Raw genomic sequence first — 24,455 nt, 5'->3', positions numbered from 1 at the left:
TTGGGCCAGGGGTTGGCAAGGCCGAGTCCGGGCACCCCTGGGCTGGCTGCATCAGTTATGAAAGTGAAAAACAGCTTGAGGCCTGGGGCTGGCTGAGTGAGGGGAGCCCCCTGGGCTGCTGAGGCTGCAGCGGGGCAGGGCAAATCCCCTGACGGGAGGATTTCACAGCAGCTCTGCTCTGCTGCGGTGGGGGACCGCTTCCTTACCCCTGCCCGGTCTCTTCCCCCCCTTCGCTCCCCGCCCCGAAGGACCCTGCCGGCTTCTGCCCCCCAGCACACGAGGTGGCGAGGAGCAGGCAGCGGAGCTGCAGCTCGTCCCCCGCCCCGTGCGCTCCCGAGGATGTGACGCCGGCGGCCCCACCCCTGCTGCGGGCGGGGACCGGGAGCCGAGCGCCGCGCCAGCGCGTAACCAGCCCGGGCGTCCGCAGGGGGCGCCGAGCCCCGCTGCCCGCCGCCTGCGCTGCCCGCCCCCTGCCCGGGGACCCGCCCCGAGCCCCGCACCGCTTAAACGGCCCCGCGCCGCCGGCCTCTGCCCGCCGCAGTCATGTCCGCCCGCCCCGCGTCCCCCAGCCCCCGCTGCCTGGCCGCTGCCGCCCCGGCCGGTAAAGCGAAGCTCACCCACCCCGGCAAGGCGATCCTGGCAGGTGAGTGCTGGGGGGCTGCCCGCAGCTTGCCCGGGAGCCGCGCGCTGGAGCGCCCGTCCGCCGGGGTCCCCTCGGGGGTGGGGAGCAGCGCCTCGCGCGGGTCAGGAGCGGCCGCCTGTGTGCACCTGATGGGACAGCAGCCCCCACCCCCTTATCCTCCTGACCCGGGACTTCCCCTCTGCTGCCGCTGCTGCCTTGGGGGCTGACAATCGCCCAGCCCCTCGAGGTGTCTTGCTCGGCACCCGGGGTCTCAGTCCTGCTGGCAGGTCTCCTGGGCTGCTTGAAAGAGCAGCTCCGAGTCGTGTGCATGCCCTGAACTTTGGCCCCCGGTGTGCGCGGCTCCTTATCGGACAGCCCCAGCAGCCCTTGGCTCTTTCTTCGCGGGGAGCTGGACGTGCCTCCCTCCTGAGAAGTGTTGTTTTTCCATGGCAGTGCAGTGCTCTCCGCTCGGTCTTTGGCGGGCCGGGATGCGGGGCTGGTGACTGAGTTTTGGCCGCTGTGTCACTGTCTGATGCAATTGCGGGAATTGCAGCCCTGCTTTGAGAAGTGCCCTTTCCTGGCATGCCCTGCTCGGGTCTTTCAAAGTTCCCCGGGGCTCCGTGCAGTCCGAGCGGTGGTCGCTTTTCTACCCGGGGTGGTGATGGGAGATATGGGTCCTGAGAGCAGAGCTGAGGGGAGTGTCTAACGGCAAAACAGCACCCACAGCTGTGAGCGCCAACATGGGATTGACGGTGGCACCCTTGCTGCTGTGGGACCTCCCTATGCTGAATTGCATCGGGATGCTGATTGCAAGACTCTGTCCTGCTTCTAGATTATGGCTTGGATCTGGGCTGAGCCAGGCTTTAGTTTGGAGTTTCCTCACTAGGCAAGAGAGCTCCCTGTTTACCCTTTTGGGGGATCTGTCCCAGCAGGGCTTGTGTAGATTGAAGTTTATCGCTGCCCCTGGGGGCAGTTAGGGTCACTGCAGTGCTCTTCACTCAACTCCTTGTGTCTGTTCAGTCATGAGTCTGTATATTTGATACACTGCAGGCCCTTTCAGTTTCCAAGTCATAGGCGCTGACTTCTGTTTTTGCCACTGGGAGCTTTTGAAGAGGGGTGTGTGTGTGTTTTGGGGAGGGGGCACTCTGCCACTTTTGGGGGAAGGCTATTTTCAGCATATTTATACATTGTTTCATATTCTAGTTATTGAATTTGTCTGTCATTAGTATCTTTACTATTTTAATAATGAGTAAATTGTTATGAGCTACATAATAACATCATCATGAATTACTGTGTATTAAAATCACTGCAATCACCTGCAAGGTGTCTTCACTAACATCCCTGTTTAAAGACATTTTGTAGCTTTCTGGATGAAACTGTCAGCAATCTTATTTACTTCTAGTTCCCTGGTATTGTCTTGATGGACGTTAAGGACAGTTAGGTTATTCAGTTGCATCTGTCCCATTGATGACTGGAGATAATTTTTAAGTGTTCTGAAGTTGGAGAGAGAACAGGAGTACTTGTGGCACCTTAGTTCTTTTTGCGGATACAGACTAACAGGGCGGCTACTCTGAAGCTGGAGAACGAGTTCAGGATGATACAGGCACCATGAGAAGGATTCCTAGAAAAAAAGAGTACTGCAAATGACTCCAAGATCTTTCTTGGTGGGTAACAGCTAATTTAGGCACCCTCGTTTTGTATGTATAGCTGGGATTATATTTTGCCATGTGAATTACTTTGATTTAACATTGAATTTCATCTGCCATTTTGTTGCCAAGGCACCTAGTTTTGTGAGATCCATTTGTAACATTTTGCAGTCAGCTTCCAATTTAACACTCTTGAGTAATTTTGTATCCTCTGCAAACTTTGCCACCTCACTGTTCACCCCTTTTTGCAGGTCATTTATGAAGATGTTGAACAGTACTGGTCCAGTACAAGCCCCTGGGGGACACCCTTATTTACTTCTCTCCATTTTGAAAATGGACCGTTTATTCATACCCTTTGTTTCCTATCTTTTAAGTGGAGTGCCTGGCAATGCTTTCAGGATCATCTAACGATCCTTAATTTAATTTAATGACAAGCCTTTTGTTATCTTAATCACCCTGCCTCTGTTTGTAAACAAACTCCCTCATCACATTCCATGATCAAGCTCTAGCTCCTGGGTGCTGAGCACCCACTATATTTCCCCATGGGTGCTTGAGCCCCGGAGCACCCACAGAGTCGATGCCTATGTTCCAAGTACAAGGTTTTCCCCACGGATTATCCAAGTTCACAATCTGCTGATAATCGTGTGAGAGGAATGCAAGGACGTGTAAACACACTGAAATGTTCTGAAACGGGAACAGGAGTGGGGCTCTCCCCACTGAAGTAATGACCACGGAAATGTGACTTCAGAGCCTTGAAAGTGCTGCCTAGCTTCAACCCCCAAGCTGGTTCTTTCCATGCCCTCCTTGATCCATCTCTGACTTATGTAGCGTTGCTGCCTTTAGAGGAAATGGGAGCGCTCACATTTTTCATTCCTCCGTGCCTCTGGGGGATCTCTTGGTGACAGAGACTATGGGAAAAGAGTTCTTGGGGGAAGCCTTGCAGCTCCCTTTGAATGGGAATTATGCACGATTATACCAGAGCTGAGTGGGGCACCCAGTGTCTTGGAGAGGTGGATGTTCAGTTTCAAGTGAGTAGCTGCACAGCCCCAGGTGAGTAAATGATCAGTGCATTACTCTGTGCTCCCCCCAAAAGGTGTGTAGGTGGGGTGGCATGTTAACAATCTCAGTCTCCTCCTTCCCCAATGTAATCTACTGATGTCATGTTCCCTTCAAACCTCTGTGGAGATAATGAGTCAAAGAGACACATTCTCATTGCTCTCTCATTTTGAATCCCAGGATGCAAGAGGTACGTCCAGGAAGCTTGCCAGCTCTGTGTGGCTGGATGTAACCAACAGTCAGGCATTCCATCCATGGGGATGTTCCATTTAAACCTGTTGCATGGACACATTGATGGTCCAGCAGCAGCCGGGGTGACCCAATTTGGGCAGGGATTCTGAGTTTACTTTACATGTAACCAGGGCATTCTGAATGACCGTGGACCATTACAAGTCGACAATACTGACATGTGTTCCCAAGTAATTTAGCTGTAAGGTCTTGACTGTGAACTGTGACTTTGATATCACAATATTCGTGATCTCTGTTCAGGTAATATACAGGCAAACGCATACAGGCTTTGGGTAAGTTTGCTAGAATTATTTCATCCACAAGGACAAACTCATTTAGCAGAGTGTATCAGTGATTAGAAATTAATTTATTTGCACAAAAAAGGGACCCAGTCCTCTGATGGGAAGCGCATGGAGCTTATAATCACATTGAGGATGAAAAGGAGGGTCGGGGAACAGATTAACACTGTTGTTCTCCTCCTAGCTCATTCCCACTCTGCTGCCTTATTGCTCCCTGGTGTGATGGAACAGCTTTTGGGATGGTTCCCACTGATGAGTTCTTGCAAGAGCTCCGCAGCTGCCCCTCATCTCTTGTGGGATGAAATTACTCCCACAGATCAGCTTGTTTTTGGATCAAAGTCTCTCTGACCTCAGTGGAGCTACTCCAGGGATACACTTGGCCCATTACATCTGTATCTGTTGAAAAGTGGGAGCCCAACCAAGTGTACCGTGGTGCCAGGCAAGGCTCATAGAACTCACTTGTAGTGGCACGTTCGCTCATGTTTCCTCTGCCCAACCACAGGGAAATTCCTAGAATGGAGATGGAAGTCTTTCCTCTTAAATGAAAAAAAATATTATATATATATATAGCCATTTCGACGTGATCTGCATCATTAGAGCTTTTGTGTTTCCCAGCTAATTCCCTTCCTCCATGATCACGTCCACCCCTTTGTTCTTCCAGCCGACTGTACACCTTTCCTTGGGGTCTGACAGCAAAGTGCTGGCTTAGCTTAACAGAGACCTAAGAGTGAGCCTTACCTGTCTATTGCTCTTCCTGCATGGCTGCTGGAACCATTGCCTGCTGCCAGTCAAGTTCTGTTTGCCATCTGTGACCTCTGGCTTTGCTGTCAGTTGACATGCATTCGTTAACGTCACAGTCTCTGGTGCTTGCATGGGCCTGTCAAAAAGAAAAACCACTGGAGAAGTTGCAAGGTTGACTCGAAATCAAAACTCGAGCTGCGTGAAATGTATGCAGCTCCTGCAGTACGAAAGGAGCCGCCTTTGTGAGGTGTGACAAGGAGCTGGGGCCTCAAATTAACTGGATAGTCCAAAAGCTTCTGACTAAACTGTTCACCCCAAGTTATTTGCAGAGGGACTGGTGGTGAGATCCACAGTTACACATTTTGTCTGGGACATAAACCCATATGCATCAAGGCATATGCCAGCAGCTGTTTGCCTGGGGATTGAAAGACATTTCTGTCCGCTGGCAGGCTGTTCCATGACTGTCCGTTGTTCGGTTTATTGAATCTTCCTTTGAAGCTTCTGGCACTGGCCCCTACTGCTGGAGTAGGTCTCTGGTCTGCTCTGCTCTGCCGGTTCTTATGTGCGTATCATAGTGCGGTTTGTCTTGTCTTTTAATGATGGAGCTCAATCCAACCTGTGGGTGGGGGGGAGCTGATCCCACTAGCTTGTTCTTGTGAAAAGTAACTGTGGCATACACTGTGGGCCAACTTCTCTCCTGCCCCTGGACAGCCATGCCCAGCTTCATTGGGAGTGGCTGTGCGTGCAGCTCTTCAGCTGTGCCCAGACTGTAAAGCTCAATGCATGGGTGAAACGCCACTGGGCGCTGGCCTCACATTCGACCTCTTGAGAGTCCTGTGCCCAGAGGGCAGGGTTAGGAGTTGGGCTGGGGAAGCCTACGGGTCTTCCACAGTCAGTCCAAAGATTATGAAAGGTTGCATGGCACACTGAATATGCCCTTGCCCAAGGCGTTTGCCATTCCCTGGCTCCTTGGGAGCTCACTGATCACTGGGGAATCAGTGGCTTTCCGTTGTTTATCAAGGTGTAGTGGATCCCGGGTCCCCAGGAAAGCAGGAATTATGTGGCACAGGTGTGCATGGAACTTTACAGGTATGGGGGGTCCCTGTCTTGACTGGCTTCCAGTCTAGTTCAGGGGTAGTTCTCTGTAACATAGCCCTAAGTTACATATTGCTTGGCCTGGAGGAGCTCCCAGTTTTGTGATCATGAAGCAAATGAGATGAAAGAAAGGCCCTGTTGAAATGCTGGCCCCTTCCTTGCATCCAGTAAATTAAAATGATCTGTAATGTACAGGCAGCACTGGCCAGCCTTGTCGTAGACATAATTGCATTAAATAAGCTGATCCATCAGGATGGTGCCTGGTACTAACTCTGCTCTGTTTCTGCCAGCACAGTCTCATCCGTTCCTTTAGACAGGGAAAAAAATGGCCCACCTTGATTACCATGCACATTGTAGGGAGAGTGGTCACTTTGGATGAGCTATTACCAGCAGGAGAGTGAGTTTGTGTGTGTATGGGGGTGGGGGGGTGAGAAAACCTGGATTTGTGCAGGAAATGGCCCACCTTGATTATCATGCACATTGTAGGGAGAGTGGTCACTTTGGATAAGCTATTACCAGCAGGAGAGTGAATTTGTGGTGGGGGGGAGGGTGAGAAAACCTGGATTTGTGCTGGAAATGGCCCAACTTGATGATCACTTTAGATAAGCTATTACCAGCAGGACAGTGGAGTGGGAGGAGGTATTGGTTCATGGTCTCTGTGTGTATATAATGTCTTCTGCAGTTTCCACAGTATGCATCCGATGAAGTGAGCTGTAGCTCACGAAAGCTCATGCTCAAATAAATTGGTTAGTCTCTAAGGTGCCACAAGTACTCCTTTTCTTAATGAGGCCCATGTGTGCCTATTATATTAAAGGTGCTAGCTGATATTTACAGGGTTTGTCAGTGGATCAGGTACCGATAAACTACCGCATTGCATTCCAGACCCTCAAATCCCTTTAAATTGGGAATGTTAAAGATGAGAAGAGACCTACTTAGACCTTGTTACCATTCGGAAGATGTAGTTCAAACAGTACAAACCCCCTTTGACCAACATAGTTATACCAGCGCACAAGCTGTATATAGCCCAGGCCTCTGCCAATGCAGGACAGGTCCCTATCCACTAGTGCTTTGTCCATGTCCCAAGGACTGGGGCTTCCAGTACTGCCTGAAGAAAGTGTGGCTCTCCCTATCTGGTCGCTCCTTATAGTCCTTGCAAAATGAAGAATTACGACACAGATCTGCCAACAGACTGGTACTGATGAGAACGAGATCCTAGACTGGCTTCTCTGGCCTGGGAGTTCAGTGCCACTGGGCTGTATAACAGTCATTCCCCTTAGCGTCCCCTCGTCACAGAGTACTTTGCTCCCAAGGAGGAGCTTCCCGAGGGGTGCAGTATCCATGGGCCCTATCGCCACAGTATCTCAGCGCCAGCTGTGAATTGCAAAGAGATTCCCAACACACACTCAAGCAATATCTTTCTTCTTCGAGTAGTGTCCCTATGGGTGCTCCACGTTAGGTGTCTGTGTGCCCCTGCACCTCTAATTGGAGATTTTTGATAGCAGTGTCCCCTCGAGACCATGCATGTGCTCTCCCTCCCTGGTGGTCTGCCTGGAGGCTATTTAGCACTGCATGGGTGAACCCCCCTCACTTCCTTCTCTATTGCCAGAAGGTTTCAGAGTAACAGCCGTGTTAGTCTGTATTTGCAAAAAGAAAAGGAGTACTTGTGGCACCTTCATCGAGTGAGCTGTAGCTCAGGAAAGCTTATGCTCAAATAAATTGGTTAGTCTAAGGTGCCACAAGTCCTCCTTTTCTTACTGCCAGAAGGAGCAGTTGTCCCTTCCTTATCTGTCTTATTAGCATAAGTAGTGTTTGTTTTGTTACCTTTGTTCTCCCTAAAAGTACTCAGGCTAGTGTTTTATTTTATTTTATTTTATTTTATTCCTTTGGTTTAAAAAGAAAAGAGAAAAAAGGAAAAGAACTTCACTTTCCTTCCCTGTCTGGGGGCATTCCCCCCCTCCCCAGGCATCTAGTAGACTCATAATTATTTTCTTTTTCAGTTTAAAAAAAAAGAAAAGTAAAGACATTCTTCTGCATATTCCCCCCTGCTAGAGGATGTCACCCCTTGCCCTGGGGCTTGCCTGGCTCTCTCTGCTCCAAGCAGTGCCTCTCCTGCAAGGAGTCAGTTCCTGTAATGGCCAGACATTCACTGTGCCTGGGAGAGCCTCACAGAAGTGCTGTACCTCTACACCTAAAACTGTAGCCTAACAGGAACTGGGAGCTGAAGAAAAAATTCCTCCCTGTAGAGAAAACACTTCAGACTGCAGGGAACTCCGGTGGGTGTTGACCCCAGATCATCCCCGGAGCCTTCACTTCAAAAGGGGTCGAGTGGTGAAGAGGAGAAAGAGAGAGAAGAAGAAGCCACCAGCAGACTCCCCCTGGAAAGGCTCCTCCGAGCAACTGGCCAGCCAGAGGGGTGTTCCCCAGAGTGGCCATCTCGGTAGGACAATACCAGCAGAGGAACCTCCTGCTGTGAGCTCAGCTGCAGCAGGGTTCAGCACCGAAGCTCTGGAAGCTGAAACCTGAGAAGGGGCTTCCTGCTGTGAGCTCTGCCCTGCTCTGAGCTCTGCTCTCCGCAGGGACAAGGGGCTTCTGTGAGCTCCCTGCTGCTCTGAGCTCTACTCTGGGCAACTACTGCGCCGAGCGGGCACCGTTACCGTACCACCTCTAAAAGAGCGGCACAGAGAAGCCCTGCTGTCAGCTCTGCTTGGCACCAAGACACCAGAGGCTTCCACTGTCATGCTCTGAGGCAACAGTACCGTTACCATACCATCTCTAAAAGAGTGGCATAGGGAAACCCTTTGGTAGCAGATGTAACAAAACTCCCATCTAGGAAGCGTTTTGCACCTTCCCAACCGTTGATACCGACTACAGACACTCCTCTGGGGTTCCGGATGAGCCCATGGTAACACAGGTGCTCTGATACTCTGGAGACCTGCGGCCTCAGTACCCAGGGAGAGACAATTACCATACCATCTCTAAAAAAGTGGCAGCAACAAACTTTTTGTACTGGGCAAAACTCTCATTTAGGGAGTGCTCTGCCCCACTATCAGTACTGACAATGTACCACGGACCCTCCTCCGTGGTACCAAATGAACCCATGGTACTGCATGAGCTCTGGTACCCTGGAGACCTGATGATTGGGGAAGAACCACAATCCCCATTGCTTGGTACCAGGACCCCGGTATCGAGCACATCCTGGCACCCAGAATCGCTCTTAGCACTGGGCTGTATACTGCCAATACCCCAGTCAGCGGCACCCTTATCCACTGACGAATCTGACACTGGCCAGGAGGAGATCATTCCCTGGCCCCTCAAGGTGGCCCACCACCTCACTACAAGGGTCATCCCCGGTTCCATCACGCCAACTGCCCATGCCTGCCTTCCCGCCTCTCCCTCCCAAGGCCATATTGTAATTCTTCAGGTATATACACACGCATGGTGCGACCGTCTCCGGTGTCTCTCAGGGAGAGTTCACCAGATGGTTTGCTACAGCCTGGCACCTGAGCCAGGGCAGGAGAGCACCTGAACCAGGACAGGAAAAAGCTTTTTCAGAATGGGAAAGAAGAGGGAAAGGGGGGAGAGGAAACACCTGAAGAGGAAGCTACCTCTTGAGCACACTTCTCCTCATCTCTCCCATCTCTCTCTTCCTGTGCTGCCCACCCCGCATCACGAGGTAAAGATTTAAGAACTTTCTGCATCTTACCAAGAGGGTGGTAGCTGAGCTGCAGATTCCCTTACAGGAGGTGGCAGATACACATCACAAGTTGGTGGAAATTCTGCACACTACCTTCTCATCTAGAACTGTCCTCCCAATTAATGGGCTGATTCTAAATCCTACCAAAATCACCTGGGATAACCAGCCTCCATTGCACCAACCAGCAACAGAGTGTAAACAAAAACAACCCTACACCTGTAGCCAAAGAGGCAGACTTTGTTTTTAGCATCCGCAACCCAACTCCATCATAGTGGATGTGGTTAATGCATGAAGCAAGCAACATAACGCCAAGTCAACTCCATGGGATCAGGCTGTGCAAGATGGCGTATTCATTGACAACATTACTGTTTAGAGTCATAAGTTACCAAACTCTCATGACCAAAACAATTTTGTTAATCTTGGGAAACCCAGGATGTTTCTGAAACATTACTGGAAACACAAAAAGAACAGATTAAGACCATTCTTAGAGAAGGTCAGTTAATAGCCAGACTGGTCCTAGAGACACCACTGGATGTAGCTGTTACAGCTGCCCGTCCAGTCTCCATGACAGTGGTACTGAGGTGGGTTTTGGTGTTCGCTACACCTCTCTAGATTGCACAAAGAGCTACAGACTTCCAATTAGAAGGGCCAAACTCTTTGCGGATAAGACAGATTTTTCTCTCCACATCCTGAAGGATTCTCGGACCACACTACACTCCTTAGGAATCTACACTGTGGAACAGAGGAGACGATATACCTCTCAACCACACCACAGATCACAATCTTCTCAATACTCGCCATCTCTGTGCTGTTATGAGCCACAGTGTAAGAGGCCCAGAGCTCAAAAGTGAGAACAGTCTGCACCCCAGTCCATGACCTCTCAAACTGTCTCTTATAAGCACTTTGATGAGCTGGTCGGGGGCCTGAACAATGATACTTTTTACAGCATCAGCTGCTATCTATACACCTGTCACGCCATTCAGAAGTCACCTTACCTTACTTCACAGCAGTTAGGACCAGCTCTAGAGCAAAGAGATTGATTTCTAGCCCTGAACCTACAGGTTCCCTACTTCCATAAATCAATACAACCATTGTACAGGAGATTTCCTACTGCTTACCTTTGGGGCAGGATCATTATAGGTACAGGCTGCTACACACAGGGTAATCTCCAAGGTTCACTTCATTGTAGCGGCATACTAACCCCAGTACAGTGACTGGACTTTATCAGCACCAACCTGATGCAGTACAAGCGAGAGCGCTCCTCTCACTACCCACATTCACCACCCTGAGACACATGTCTCCCTAATATGCTGGGGAGCTCACCTACACAACAACAAGGTTCAGGACAAGTGGCCTTCCACAGAGATGACTTTCCATATCACTATTTTGGGGCTAGGAGCTTCAGGAGTGTCTATGCACAAACTCTGCCTTTCATCAAAAACAACACACAAAGATTATGATGGACTTAATGTGACTTGTATGTTTTGTATAAACTGCCAAGGAGCTGCCAGAGCTCCCTCCCTCTGCAAGACCGCATTCAAACTTTGGAATTGATGCACCCATCACAATGTGCTCATCTCAGCTGTCCTTCTACAAGGGATACAGAACAGGATAACCAACGGTCTCAGTTGGAATTTTCGAGATATAGCCACCCTTTGGGGAAACATTCACTGGCAGTTGCCCTCATCTTCCCAGCGGACAGGGCCCACTTGTGTGTGTTTTCCCAGTTTCCTACCCTATCCAAGATTCTGTTGAAAATTCAACAAAACAAAGCAAGAGTTATTGTGATTGCCCCTCTTGACTATGACAAGCCTGGCTCCCTTACCTGACGCAGATGGCAATATGCCCTCCTGTTCCTCTGACGTCAGTCCATTCCTCACCCGCTCTCTCAAAACAATGGGCTGACCCTTCACCCCAACCCATGGGTCCTCTGCCTCCAGGCTTGGATCTTTCTTTGTTCCAAGGCTTAGAAGCAGAATGCTCTGGCAAGCTGAAACACATGTTGCAACACAACCATAAGTTGACCCCTCCACATACCTATCTACAAAATGGAAACGACTCCAAGTTCGTACCATTCCAAATGGACAGACCCAACCTCTTCTTTCCTCCCTCTGATTTTGCACTACATTTTAAACTTTCACTCAGCTCCCTTAAGGTACATCTCATAGCGAACATGGCTTCTCACTTGGAGTTTGCTCAACCACTAACGCGTAGAGTCTTTAAGGGCATTGGGACTCTCTTTCCCCCATGTGACACCAACCGCTCCAGCCTGGGACTTTAATCTCCTTCTCAGGGTTTGGACTAGACCTCCCTCAGAGTCCAGGGCAACTTGTTCTCTTACACCTGTCCATGATGACAGCATTTCTAATTGCCATCACCTCAGCTAGGCACATAGGAGAAATAGCAGCCCTGATGGCACACCCATTATTCGCGGCCTTTGTCTTTAAAAATAAATAAATAAATAATAACTCTAAGGCCATATCCCAAGTTTCTCCCTACTTTTTCTGCATTTTCCATATGAATCAACAGATCCATCTCCCTGTTTTTTTTCCCAAAACCACATTGTGACAACTGGGAGACAATTGTGCATCTGCTAGATATTAGAAGGACATTAGCATCCTACTTGGACAGGACTAAGGACTTCAGGAAATCCCCTAAACTCTTCCTTTTGTCCACAGAAAGATCCAAAAGCTCTGTGATATCTCCTCAAAGACTATCCAAATGGGTCTCTAGTTGCACTAATCACTTAGCAAGGCGCAAATTGCTTCCATCCATACGCACTCCATGAGATCAGTTCCTACCTCAATCACATTCCGTAGGGATACCCCTATCTCCCCAATCTATAGAGCAATGACTGAGGCCTCTGTCCATACTTCTGCAGAACATTATGCGATCACTGAAGATTTGGCTGCTGACACCATCTTCAACTCCACAGTACTCTCTGTAGTAAAAAGAAAAGGAGTACTTGTGGCACCTTAGAGACTTAGAGTACTTGTGGCACCTTAGGGCATATTGCTCTATTTAGAGCTCAATTTATTTGAGCATGAGCTTTCATGAGCTACAGCTCACTTCATCGGATGCATACCGTGGAAACTGCAGCAGACTTTATATACACACAGAGATCATGAAACAATACCTCCTCCCACCCCACTGTCCTGCTGGTAATAGCTTATCTAAAGTGATCATCAAGTTGGGCCATTTCCAGCACAAATCCAGGTTTTCTCATCCTCCACCCCCACACACATAAACTCACTCTCCTGCTGGTAATAGCCCATCCAAAGTGACAACTCTCTACACAATGTGCATGATAATCAAGGTGGGCCATTTCCTGCACAAATCCAGGTTCTCTCACCCACTCACCCCACTCCAAAAAACACACACACAAACTTACTATCCTGCTGGTAATAGCTCATCCAAAGTGACCACTCTCCCTACAATGTGCATGGTAATCAAGGTGGGCCATGTCCAGCACAAATCCAGGCTTTCTCACCCCCCCCCTTTTTTTCCCGGGGGGACACACACACAAACTCACTCTCCTGCTGGCAATAGCTCATCCAAACTGACCACTTTCCAAGTTTAAATCCAAGTTTAAGCAGAACGCTGGGGGGGGGGGTAGCAAAAACAAGGGGAAATAGGCTACCTTGCATAATGACTTAGCCACTCCCAGTCTCTATTTAAGCCTAAATTAATAGTATCCAATTTGCAAATGAATTCCAATTCAGCAGTCTCTCGCTGGAGTCTGGATTTGAAGTTTTTTTGTTTTAAGATAGCGACCTTCATGTCTGTGATTGCGTGACCAGAGAGATTGAAGTGTTCTCCGACTGGTTTATGAATGTTATAATTCTTGACATCTGATTTGTGTCCATTTATTCTTTTACGTAGAGACTGTCCAGTTTGACCAATGTAAATGGCAGAGGGGCATTGCTGGCACATGATGGCATATATCACATTGGTGAACGTGCAGGTGAACGAGCCTCTGATAGTGTGGCTGATGTTATTAGGCCCTGTGATGGTGTCCCCTGAATAGATATGTGGGCACAGTTGGCAACGGGCTTTGTTGCAAGGATAGGTTCCTGGGTTAGTGGTTCTGTTGTGTGGTATGTGGTTGTTGGTGAGTATTTGCTTCAGGTTGCGGGGCTGTCTGTAGGCAAGGACTGGCCTGTCTCCCAAGATTTGTGAGAGTGTTGGGTCATCCTTCAGGATAGGTTGTAGATCCTTAATAATGCGTTGGAGGGGTTTTAGTTGGGGGCTGAAGGTGACGGCTAGTGGCGTTCTGTTATTTTCTTTGTTAGGCCTGTCCTGTAGTAGGTAACTTCTGGGAACTCTTCTGGCTCTATCAATCTGTTTCTTCACTTCCACAGGTGGGTATTGTAGTTGTAAGAAAGCTTGACAGAGATCTTGTAGGTGTTTGTCTCTGTCTGAGGGGTTGGAGCAAATGCGGTTGTATCGTAGAGCTTGGCTGTAGACGATGGATCGTGTGGTGTGGTCAGAGTGAAAGCTGGAGGCATGTAGGTAGGAATAGCGGTCAGTAGGTTTCCGGTATAGGGTGGTGTTTATGTGACCATTGTTTATTAGCCCTGTAGTGTCCAGGAAGTGGATCTCTTGTGTGGACTGGACCAGGCTGAGGTTGATGGTGGGATGGAAGTTGTTGAAATCATGGTGGAATTCCTCAAGGGCTTCTTTTCCATGGACCAATCTGTAGTAAAAGACTCCGCTCCAAAGTCCCAGCCTCCAATGGTGGATACTGCTCCGGAGCCACCTAAAGTGGAGCACCCACAGGGACACTACTTGAAGAAGAAGAAGAAGAAGAAGAAGAGGAAGTTACTCACCTTGTCAATAACGATGGTTCTTTGAGATGTGTGTCCCTATGGGTGCTCCACAACCCGCCCTCCTCCCCTCTACTTCGGAGTTCTCTATAGGGCTCTGTGGTAGAGAAGGAAGTGAGGGGGGTTTGCCTGTGCAGTGCTAAATAGCCTTGAGGTAGATGAGGGAGGGAGAGCACATGAGCAGGCTTAACGGGACACTGCTACTAAAAATCTCCGATTAGAGGTGCAGGGGAACACAGACACCTAAAGTGGAGCACCCATAGGGGGACACATCTCGAAGAACCATCGTTACTGCACAAAGTGAGTAACTTCCTCTTTTTTGTAAACAAAATGGTGTGATTTTTAGCCAGCTCCCACTTCTCTCTCATCAAAAAGAAAAGAAGTACTAGTGGCACCTTAGAGACTAACCAATTTATTTGAGCATAAGCTCACGAAAGCTTATGCTCAAATAAATTGGTTAGTCTCTAAGGTGCCACAAGTACTCCTTTTTCTTTTTGCTAATACAGACTAACACGGCTGCTACTCTGAAACTTCTCTCTCATCCTTTGTCCCAATTCCTGCCCCTCACCCCCATCTCGCTGTGGATTGTAGTGGGGGGGTTGTGCCTAAGCAGGGTTCACCCTTTAGAACTAGCCTTGTCCTCGTGCTGGATTCACTCAGTAGCGTCCCTCCGTCGTTTTTTTTACCCCCTGGAAACACTTTTCACAGTCACTGGCTTGTGGCTTAACTGAAGAAATTGGGCTGGAAATAAAGGGGAGCACAGCTGCTGATGCACAGATGGCTGGGGGTCCCAGGGGAGATGGGGTGTGAAATCCAGGCACCTGATACGACCAACAGTTAAAATAATACTCCTTTTAAGGAAACAATCTACTCATTCAGGCTCCATGTCCCATATTGCTTCTCAGTTGCTTCTAGCTCACGTTGAAGCCAGCCCTAGTTGATGATAGGGCTTCTGACTGCATGGTGTTCTTCTTCTGTGTGAAATAGTTCTGGCCCTCGTCTAGTTCTAGAGCAGACAAGTGCCTTTGTCAACTGCACTCCAGGCAGTGGAGACTCCTCGGGGAGGCTTTCCTGCCTTATACTGGGTCCGGTGCAATATGATATTTTACTTGCTGTTCACAAACAGCCTTTGAGGGCACCTTTGGGTCGGTTTTGCCTACCTGCTTGCAGATGTTACCAGCTGCCTTTGATCTTTGGGTGTTAACTGGCTCCCTTGCTGGTCATCTCAGCAGAGAGGGCAAAGGCTGGATGTGCCAGGGAGAATGAGCCCTAGAAGTGATCATCCCAGGTTTGGATGGAGGCGCGTTGCTGGGGATGTCCTCCTGGATGCTGCCTTAGGTTCCCATTTATCCTCTTGTGTGTTTGGGACTCTCAGTCTGGCACTTCTCACCAATGCTAAACTCTACTGGGAGATTGAAATCTCCTCTCTAGTGATGTGTATGAACAGACCCCCGCTGTGCAACACTGGGGACATCTCTGCTGAGGGCGGAGGAAGGGGCTCCAGCTCAGGGCCTCTCTTTGGTAAACCATGTTCCCTTTGCCTGATGAACAGTAATGCACAAGGAGTCACAGGTTGCTTAACTCTCGCACCGCTTTGTTGTCCTCTAGTATAAAAAGGTAATTAAGCGTCCTGCCCGTCACTAAGATTCCCAAATCACTCCCTTCAGAAAGCCCTATCTCTGCTGGGCACAGAGGCACCTCCCACCTTAGAGCAGTAAAACAGACTGCTGGCATGTTTAGAGTAGGATTAATCCCCAGATGCGGTTTCCCAGCGCTCGGCTAGAGTGCGGGACTCCTCTCTGTGTGCTGGGGGATGGCACGCGAGCCTGTGGCGCTTGGTGGAGCTAGTTCTCCACACGTCTGTAGGGCTCTACGAACAGCCTACCCATGATCTGCACAACACGCCTGCAAGGAAAGGGAGCCTTATCCCCAGGTTACAGTTGGGGAAACAGAGTCCCAGCCATGCCAGTTGCCAGGGTCAAACCCAGGCTTTTTACGACATGTGCCATCCGTCGTTTCTGGGCTCATTCACGCTGCTCAACACTATACAACAATAACTGGCAAAGCCCTGCTTAAAATGGCCCGCCCCCTCCCCACCCCACATGGGAGAGTCACTAGCACCAAATCACGGCTAGGGAGAGGCACAGGCTGGTCCTCGGCTGTGCAGTTCTGGGGGCGGCAGAGGTGGCTTTAAATTGCATTTCCTGAGAAGCTCAGTGTCGAGCTGTGGGGAAGGAGGTAGGCGAGGCACTGAGGGACTGCGGAGGGCTGGGGAAGGAACAGTATTTTACGACTAAATCTAATCAGGCTAGATTCTCCCCCACACTTGTGATTGACATCAGACAGCTGTAAGGCCAGGGTCTCTGCTTGGCTGGGGATTCCCTTAGCATGCGGGAGTCCCCAGCTGGTGTAGCAGTCTCCACCTTTAGACCCCTCCCTGTCTCCATTGTTCATGGATGTGGCCAGGAGAAAGGGGCATGGCTGCTGAGTTTTGATGATCCCTGGCTGGTGGGCTGGGCCTTAAGGGCCATAACTAGCTAGAGTAGCTTAGAGCTGCTCCAGACTATGCTGTGGATTGGGCTGGCAGAAAATTCCCAGGACTGGGAAGCTGCAGTTGGCTGTTTAGCTGCACCCAACCTAACTTCCTGGTGCTTCAGTTCCATATTGATTCAGGTGTGTCTGTGTGTTGCGAAGAAGGGGAGGCTAGGTGGGGTTTGGAACCAAACCCTTTAAGGTATTTTTCGTGATGTTGTGTATGCTCTTATGGATGCTTGGATTTGTATTCCACAGGGCACTTCTCTCTGTGTTTATGTAAGCGTCTGGCACACGCCATCACTCTTCCTTGAATTCATCAGTACCTCTAGCTGACAGTTAAGTGATGTTACAAGCTTCTCTCTCTCCCTCCCTCCCCTAAGAAAGACTTTGCATTGTGAATGTAAATCGTATAATTCTCACCTCTGCCTGGGGAATGATTTACAGTCCAGTGTCTCTTGGGCTCATCCTGTCAGCTAGAGTTCATTTTGGAGCCTCTTTTCTACCACTGCACTATTAGCAAAGCCCAAAACCCAGCCGTTGGACTCCCTTGAGCTTTAGCTTCCACAGTTGCTCTCTGTCCAGGACATAAAAGCAAAGAGCTCGGAGAGAGTCTCTCGTTGGAAACAACTGAAAAATCAGTTTAAAATGAGGGACAAATCAGAGCTGCTGGCTCTGCATGAGTGAATTAGCCAAGGCTCTAAGTAATGTATTCTCCTTCTGCACTGACTTTCTGAGCTGTGCTTTGCAGGAAACACTAGCTAAATCAGTCTTGCCTGGTAAAGTGGAGCCCTGCAGATGATTGCATTGTGGTGATGGGTGAAGGGATGCCTGGATAGAGTTAGTAGATCAGTTCATTTGTGCTGGGATCTTTTGGACCAAATGCCACTGTATGCATTCAAGATGTACCTTTAACTGTTTGTTTGCTTACAGATGCTGGGATTCAGTACCTTTCATTGGCTGTTGGGTGAACAAAGAATATGTCCTGCAAAGTCTTACTCAACCCTTTCAGTGCTTTTTTTTTTATAATCCAGTTTCTGGGTCATTCTTACTAACAGTATTAACCCCTTCCTGTGCACTTGGTAAATTCATGGTGGTTCAGTCTGTGTGTGTGTGTGTGTGTGTGTGTGAGCATCTCAAAACTGGCCACGTTAATACAATGGTCGGCCCAGGACAGAGTGGGCCACGGAGACTGAACTCCCCTCTGGCCTTTAAAGATGGTGCCCACCAGGTTGGTGCTGAGGTGCATTGGCAGGGCAGTTGGGAGGAAGCTTGCCCTGCTGAGGCCCATGCTCTCCCAGCTCTGTAAGAGCAGCACAGCTGTCCACCTGGCAGCTTGCACCAGCACGGCAGCTTGCTCACAGGTATAAAATAAATGGGGCCCCTCGGCTCACTGTCTCCTGCTGCTCTGGCTTAAAGAACACACGGAAGGAAACACTCAGACCCTCCAGGCTTAAACCTAAACTACTTTTCATGCTGCTAAGAAATTACCTTACTTTAACCTGCCAAGAAAACCGTTCAATCCTTCATGCCCTGCCTCTCCACTCGTTGATCTGGTGTTTGGAGCGCTGGCAGCATCAAAAACGCTTCCAAGGCGACGGAGTGATGCCGTCGTCACTGGAGTACAACTTCACCGTGGAAACCAGCAGAGAGGCACTGGGCTAGATGGGCTGTGAAGGAGAAATCTGCACTGAAGGCAGATGGGAGACCGTAACTGCTGGCCCAGGGAAGTGGCCTTTGCACCAGTCATCCTGGTCTTACTAAGTCTGTCCTGTCCTGGTTTGAGAGCCCGTCCTTAAGCCTGGAACGTGACTGTCTAGAAAGCATCTTTGCTTGATTTTGCCCTTGTAAAGCGCTCTTGAGCAGATGCTCCGTTCTAGCAGCAACGTACCTTCGGGAGCCGCTCTGGAATCCCAGTGTGCCATTCTTCCTCTAACTGGGGCTACGTCTACACTGGGCACCGCACAACGGCATGGCTGTGCTGCTGTTGTAAGGTGCGCGGTGTGGCTGCTCTTTATCGCCGGGTGAGAGCTCTCCCGGCAACGTCCTAAAACCACCTCCAACGAAGGGCAGTAGCTTTGCTGCCGGGAGCGCGCATGTTCCACCGGCGAAGCGCTGTCCACCCTGGCGCTTTTCGGCTTTTCGTCAAAACTTTTGTTGTTCGGGGGGGGGAGTTTACACTCCTGAGCAACGAAACTTTTAACGAGGAAAGTGCCAGTGTAGACAGAGCCTGAGGAGCTGGGGAGAATGGAAGTCCGCTCCTTTCTGTTGTCTTTATAAACAATAAAAGCTTCAGTAAATCAGGCCTTTGAGCCTTCTGGGGCTTTAGATTTTATGTGGCTGTTCAGTTTAGTGTTTCTCCCTTTTCTTGCCGGTGAAGTCTATAAAACGACGTACATTCTCAGCAGATTATTTTTTCATTAAAGTTTGTACATGAGGAAGTTGGGAAATGGCAGAGAGCTGAGGCCACAGAATGATTCCAGTGAAGTCAGGGACAAATTACTCCATCCTGTTCCACAGTGTTATCGACAGCTCTGTTTACACAGGGCTATTTACCAGTCTGACAACACAGTGTGCAGAATAGTGAAGTCAAATATTTGCAGTTCTGTATATTCCCCACCTATGGAGTATGAGGATGTTGCTGTCCCAACACTATGGTCTTGGGTGTATGGCTGTGTTCGTAGTGCTGTTTACCACCAGCGAAAGTGATGAAATGTAACACACAGCGCCATCCTTTCTTGCTGTTAAATACAAGATGTTCCCTCTAATCATGACGCATCTAATGGGATGGACGCTTTGCTGAGGGAGGCTGTGATATGGTAGTAAATTATTCCCTCCCCCAAGCAATAGCTACATCTAATTCGTTGGGCGATCTGTTTTTAAGGGAATGGATGCCATCCCTACATGGATACAATCCTTCCTGTCTTTAAGACTCCCTTCCCCCCACCCCCCATTCATATTCAGGGAATGGCCCAATGTTAGTTTCCTAGTTTGATCTCAAAGCTTTCAAAAAACCATGCCTCTGGCTTAAATGGACAATGTGAAATTTCAGGCCAAAAGGAGTTTTGTGTAAAAAGCCAGAGCGGTGTGGGGTCAAAATTAGGCTTAGAATGTAAACTGTTTTATAGCCTGAAGTCTAGAGTTCCTACCTTGGTTTTTTAGCTGATCTCTGACTTGTCCTGCAAATCACCTTGCCTGAATGGATGTTTCTGAGGGAACTTGCTGATCCCCGAGGAGGGAGGGAGAGTGGGTGTGGGTGTGTAACAGCATAGAGCAATCATATCTGCACTTTCCCAAGGGGTATAGTTGTCTCTTCCACACAGAGCCCTGTGATTGATTGAGCTTTTTGAGTTCTAGACATGGTTTGCATACTCGTGTCACACTGTTAGTGGTGTATTTCATTCCATAGCTAGATGAAAGGAAGAAGCATGACGCCAACTGTAAGGATGGTTTGGCTCGTCTGTCGGCCCACAAGGCAATGTTGTGTTAAGTACTAGGTTCAGTGTCTGCTGTGAGGGCCCCTGACTTGGGGAATCCCATGAGTAGAAGATGTCACTGCATGTCACACACTTCTCCTGTGCGTAGGACCCTAGCTTGTCTTGCTCCAGCCTGGGTCAAAGAAATGTTTTCTCTGTGGAGCATCATTAGGGAGTTCTCCTGGACTGGGACAGGCCTGGTGGGGGTGCTGGTGGTGAAGTCTCAAGCAGGCAGTTTAACGAGTTGCTCATTCTTAATTTGCTTCATGTGCCCAGAGGCCACAGTGTTGGGCACGTTAAAATCACAAATTAAAAACAAATAGGAAACCTCCTATGTGCATGCACCGTTGTGTGTGTTACATGAGTCACAGCTGGATTTAAGCCCTAACCCTGGCAAAAACTCCACCGTCCTGCCAACGGGCTAGAAACGTCAGAGCGTTGTCTGAAGACTTGTCGTATGACAGTTGTCTCGGTATTTCAGCCCATAGTGAAATTAAACCCACTTTTGGGTTTGTCAACAACAATTCTAAATTTTCCTGGGGGGAGGGAGGACCCCCCTTTCCCAACAAGCTCTAGTTCCGTGGTGGCCATGGGGTCTTGTTCACTGGCACTTTCAGTCAAGGATTTTGCATGCTAATTGGAGACTTGCTGCAAGCGATCCTTCTGCTGGTGCCTGGTCCCCTCCTACCCGTGGCCTTCAACTGGGAGATGTCATTGCTTGGCCAACTGGGGGAGCGGGAATCCCTTCGATTGCCAGAGACAAAGGGCAACAACTGTCCCTGCTCCTGACTGATACTTGCCAGAGCCGGTGAGCTGTGACCTTCACTGAAGGGTGATCTTTCTCTCCTTTGGCTCCCGGGGTGTCCCGCTAATGATTGAGAGCCTCAGTGCAGAGTCCAAGCCGCTCACCCTCCCTCCCTCCCTCCCTCCATCTCGCTTGCTCTTTCGACTCCCAAGTAATTAGAGAAGAGGTGACTGCTGCTGATTCTGCAGTATTGCAAGAACTGACTCTAGGGGTTAAAGTCCTGGTAAACAGGTTACAGAGCCCTCTGCAACCTCACTGGCCATTGGCACCCCGAGGGCGGGGGAGGTATGCAAATAAGTCAGTGCTTAGTCTTCACATAGAATTAATTGTCCTGCATGAATAACTGCCACTGCTGAGGGGGATGAGGCCGTGGTGTGGAGGGCACTGTAAAGAGCATTATAAATTGTTACCTTATTTTTAGCCTTACCAATTAATACATCGGACTCTAAGGACAGGGGCGTGAGATTAAATGGTAGTGTCTGTTCCACAGCACAATTATTGCCTCCCAGATGACGATGCATGTCCCCTCTTCCCATCTCGCTGTCACGCTGCTAGTCATTCGGGGGAACTGCTCCCCAGAACTCCAGAGCCACTTCTAAGGCTGCAGATCTGCTCTCCCCACCTGCTAGGATTTAGGATTCAGTGCTAAATCAGCCAGTAAAAACCAAACACTGCTAAGCAAACCTCCCGGACCAGACAGGCCTTGGGGAGGGAGCCAGTTCAGATAGAGCAAAGGGGCTGTGCTAACAGACCCCAGAAATAGATCCAGTGGGTAAGAAGCAAAAGGCTTCCCTGGCATCATCTCCCTCATATTTTGCCCATGTGTGTATATGCCTGTAAAAGGCTTCCATGGATACCTGGTACATACAACCGTCCATAATAAGAGCACCAGGTAAGCAGGAAATTTATATGTGAGACTCTCTCATTTCTCCACGCAGTTCCAGAGATGACTGAAACCACAAGGGAGGAGCTTGCGTCCCTGGGATAACCACACAGTTGGATTTTCTCCTCCTTCCCTATTCTAAAAGGGAGCGTAATAATAGCTTCCTGCTTGGCACTTCTGTAGCAGCATGGTGTTGATTGTGAAGCTGCAATTCTGGCTCTGATGGTCCACGAAGAGCAACCTGGCACTCAGACACCTGTTGCTCTGTAGGAGTTTCAGACCCCATGTGCTGTCGCCAGAGGAGAATAAAACCATTTGTAGCTAACGTGGGGGTATCAGAATTGCTTATCCCAGTGGGTGACTGTTAATGGAATATGGAGCCTTTTGCATCTTGCTTGCCAGTTTGACTCGAGCCCAGGGCAGTAGTGACTCATTCATTACCACCTGGTGGCTGTATAGTGGACTCTGTGAAATAAGCTGGTGGCCTCGGTCCAGTTCCAAGTGGACGGGTGTTTTTAGCAGACCTCCACCTCCCATGTCCTGAGTTAGCCCTGATCACCTCTCTTTTGGCACTCCACATCCTGCACAGAACTGGGGACGTTGTCTGTGCTCCACAGATAAAGGGGAGGTTTGAGGATGGCTCTCTGGGGGAAGCTTGCATGGCAGCTGCCCATGCAGTATCTGTTCTGGGCGGTAGATAGCAACCCAGACTGCAGGGCTGTCCATCCAGTACTTGGCCATAGCAGGGAGCGATTTAAACAAGAGTCACCTCTCTGCTTACCCCTGTAGTATACACAGGGTAGGGCACAGCATAAGCTTCAGAGCCGCTGGGCATGGGTATGCATAACCTGCTTCAGCTCACCGAGTCTCTATACTCTCCTCCCTGTTTCCACCTGCAGTAAAGAAGGTCTGACCCTTCCCCTCCACCCACCACCTTCCTGAGCATTCTCCAGATGTGGGAGGTGGACACCTCTTTCTCTGTACTGTGGCTCACTTGTGCACCTAAGGGAAAATCCTCAGCCCAGTGCCCAGCCCGAGTACTTCGGCTGCCGCCTCCTCCCTATGTGGGGAGTGGCTACAGAACTGCATTAAGGCACTTGGGATTTGCCGTATTTGATCAGACTTGTGGTCCATTGGGGCTCACGTCCTTTCTCCCGCAGGCAGTGGTGGGTACCAGATGTTCCAGAGGAAGGTGTTTAGAATCCCAGGAAAGGACAATTGTGGAGTATCCTGCTCATAGTAGTAAATTCTTCCTAACCCATCCACCCTGCTCCTCCCACCCCCACCCCCCTGCGAGTTAGAGGGTGGATTTTTACAGGAAGCACATGGGTTTATATGCCTTGTCCTTTATCCTGTCCAATGTAATTGTGGATGATTTTGCTAGCCAGAGAAACTCTCTCTTGTGGTCATGGATGAAGGAGCCCTGTGTACTCCAAATAAGGCCCCACTCTTTGGGTGTTAGGGCTGGAAGCCCTAACCTGATGGTGCCCCACTCCCAACCACCTCCTGCTGTCCAGCCCAACCCATGTGCAGCAGTTCCTCTCATCGGAGGGGACCTTTGTGGCCATGGAAGTGAGGATTGGCTTTGTGTGTGTGTGTGAGAGAGAGAGAAGTTCCCCCTTATTTATTAACCTGTATGCTTCATCTTAAAGGGGCAGGGATGCCTAAATAGTGGTTCACCGGCTTTGTGAGGGCTGGCACAGGGCCACACATGTACAGTGCACCATACTGCCGCAGCCCGCTCCTTTCAACCAGACTTGCCTGGTAGGGTGGGCAAACAGGCTGTGTCTGCAGCAGAACCAGGCACGGCTGCCATTGCAGGGCAGTGGCGCGTGTCCAGGCTCGGTGAGGTGATCTGCAGCGTGGTTTGTCAGAAAAACAATCCCAGCCCACGCGGGGCAGGGCAGACATGCTTGGCAGCCCTCCTCCTGGGTCCCAGTCTTTGCTGGCACAATTTGGAGGGTAGGGCTCAAAAAGGGCCCTAGGAAGCTGTGAGCGGGGGTGGGTGCATGGGCAGTAGCAGTACAGTATCCATAGTGGCTCTGCCTCTGCTTGTTTGGCTGCTTTGACCTCGGGTGCTGGTTTCCCCCCTGGAGCTCGGTTTGTTTTTCAGAGGTTTCCCGTGTTACTCGGCTCCTGGAAGTGCCAAGTCAGCAGCTGCCGCTCAGCGGGAGGGAGCTGGAGGAGGAGCCGGGCAGCCCGGCCTTTATACATCAGCTCAGTCCCTGGTGGTTCTCCTCAGGCCTCTGTAAACAGTGAAGGGGGGTTGGGGAACAAAGTGAGGGGCCAGTGTTCGGTGGGACGGGGCCAGCAGGGAGGAATGCAGGGCTCGGAGGCCCACCTGCTCCAGCCGCTGAGCTCTGACCCTGAGGGGGGCGGGCGGTAGCCCAGGGACGCTGGGTGGTTGCCTGGTCCCAGTACACACGGCTGTGCCCTTCACCTGTCAGGCCTCCCAAGCCCAGCGGGGGCTGGCGGGCCTGGGAGTGGTTGTCGTTTGTATCACTGCAGTGGGTAGGAGCCTGGTCACAGAGACAGGGCTGAGCTGCTGGGCT

General features: G+C 50.0%; 1 protein-coding gene across 1 annotated transcript in view; it reads left to right on the top strand.

Moving 5' to 3' along the window:
- The first annotated feature begins 367 nt into the window (after nt 1-367).
- Nucleotides 368-24,455, top strand: part of SLC25A1 (solute carrier family 25 member 1) — a 50,112-nt gene continuing 26,024 nt past the window's right edge. Inside the window, exon 1 of the mRNA XM_073312866.1 lies at nt 368-643. Within this exon, the coding sequence (XP_073168967.1) occupies nt 544-643 (100 nt within the window). The 5' untranslated portion in view covers nt 368-543. The remainder of the gene's footprint in view (nt 644-24,455) is intronic.

This window comes from Lepidochelys kempii, chromosome 15 (genome assembly GCF_965140285.1).
Source record: "Lepidochelys kempii isolate rLepKem1 chromosome 15, rLepKem1.hap1, whole genome shotgun sequence".
Lineage (NCBI taxonomy): Eukaryota > Metazoa > Chordata > Testudines > Cheloniidae > Lepidochelys > Lepidochelys kempii.
The sequence above is the reverse complement of the archived record's forward strand: the minus strand, read 5'-3'. Positions and strand labels throughout refer to the sequence as shown.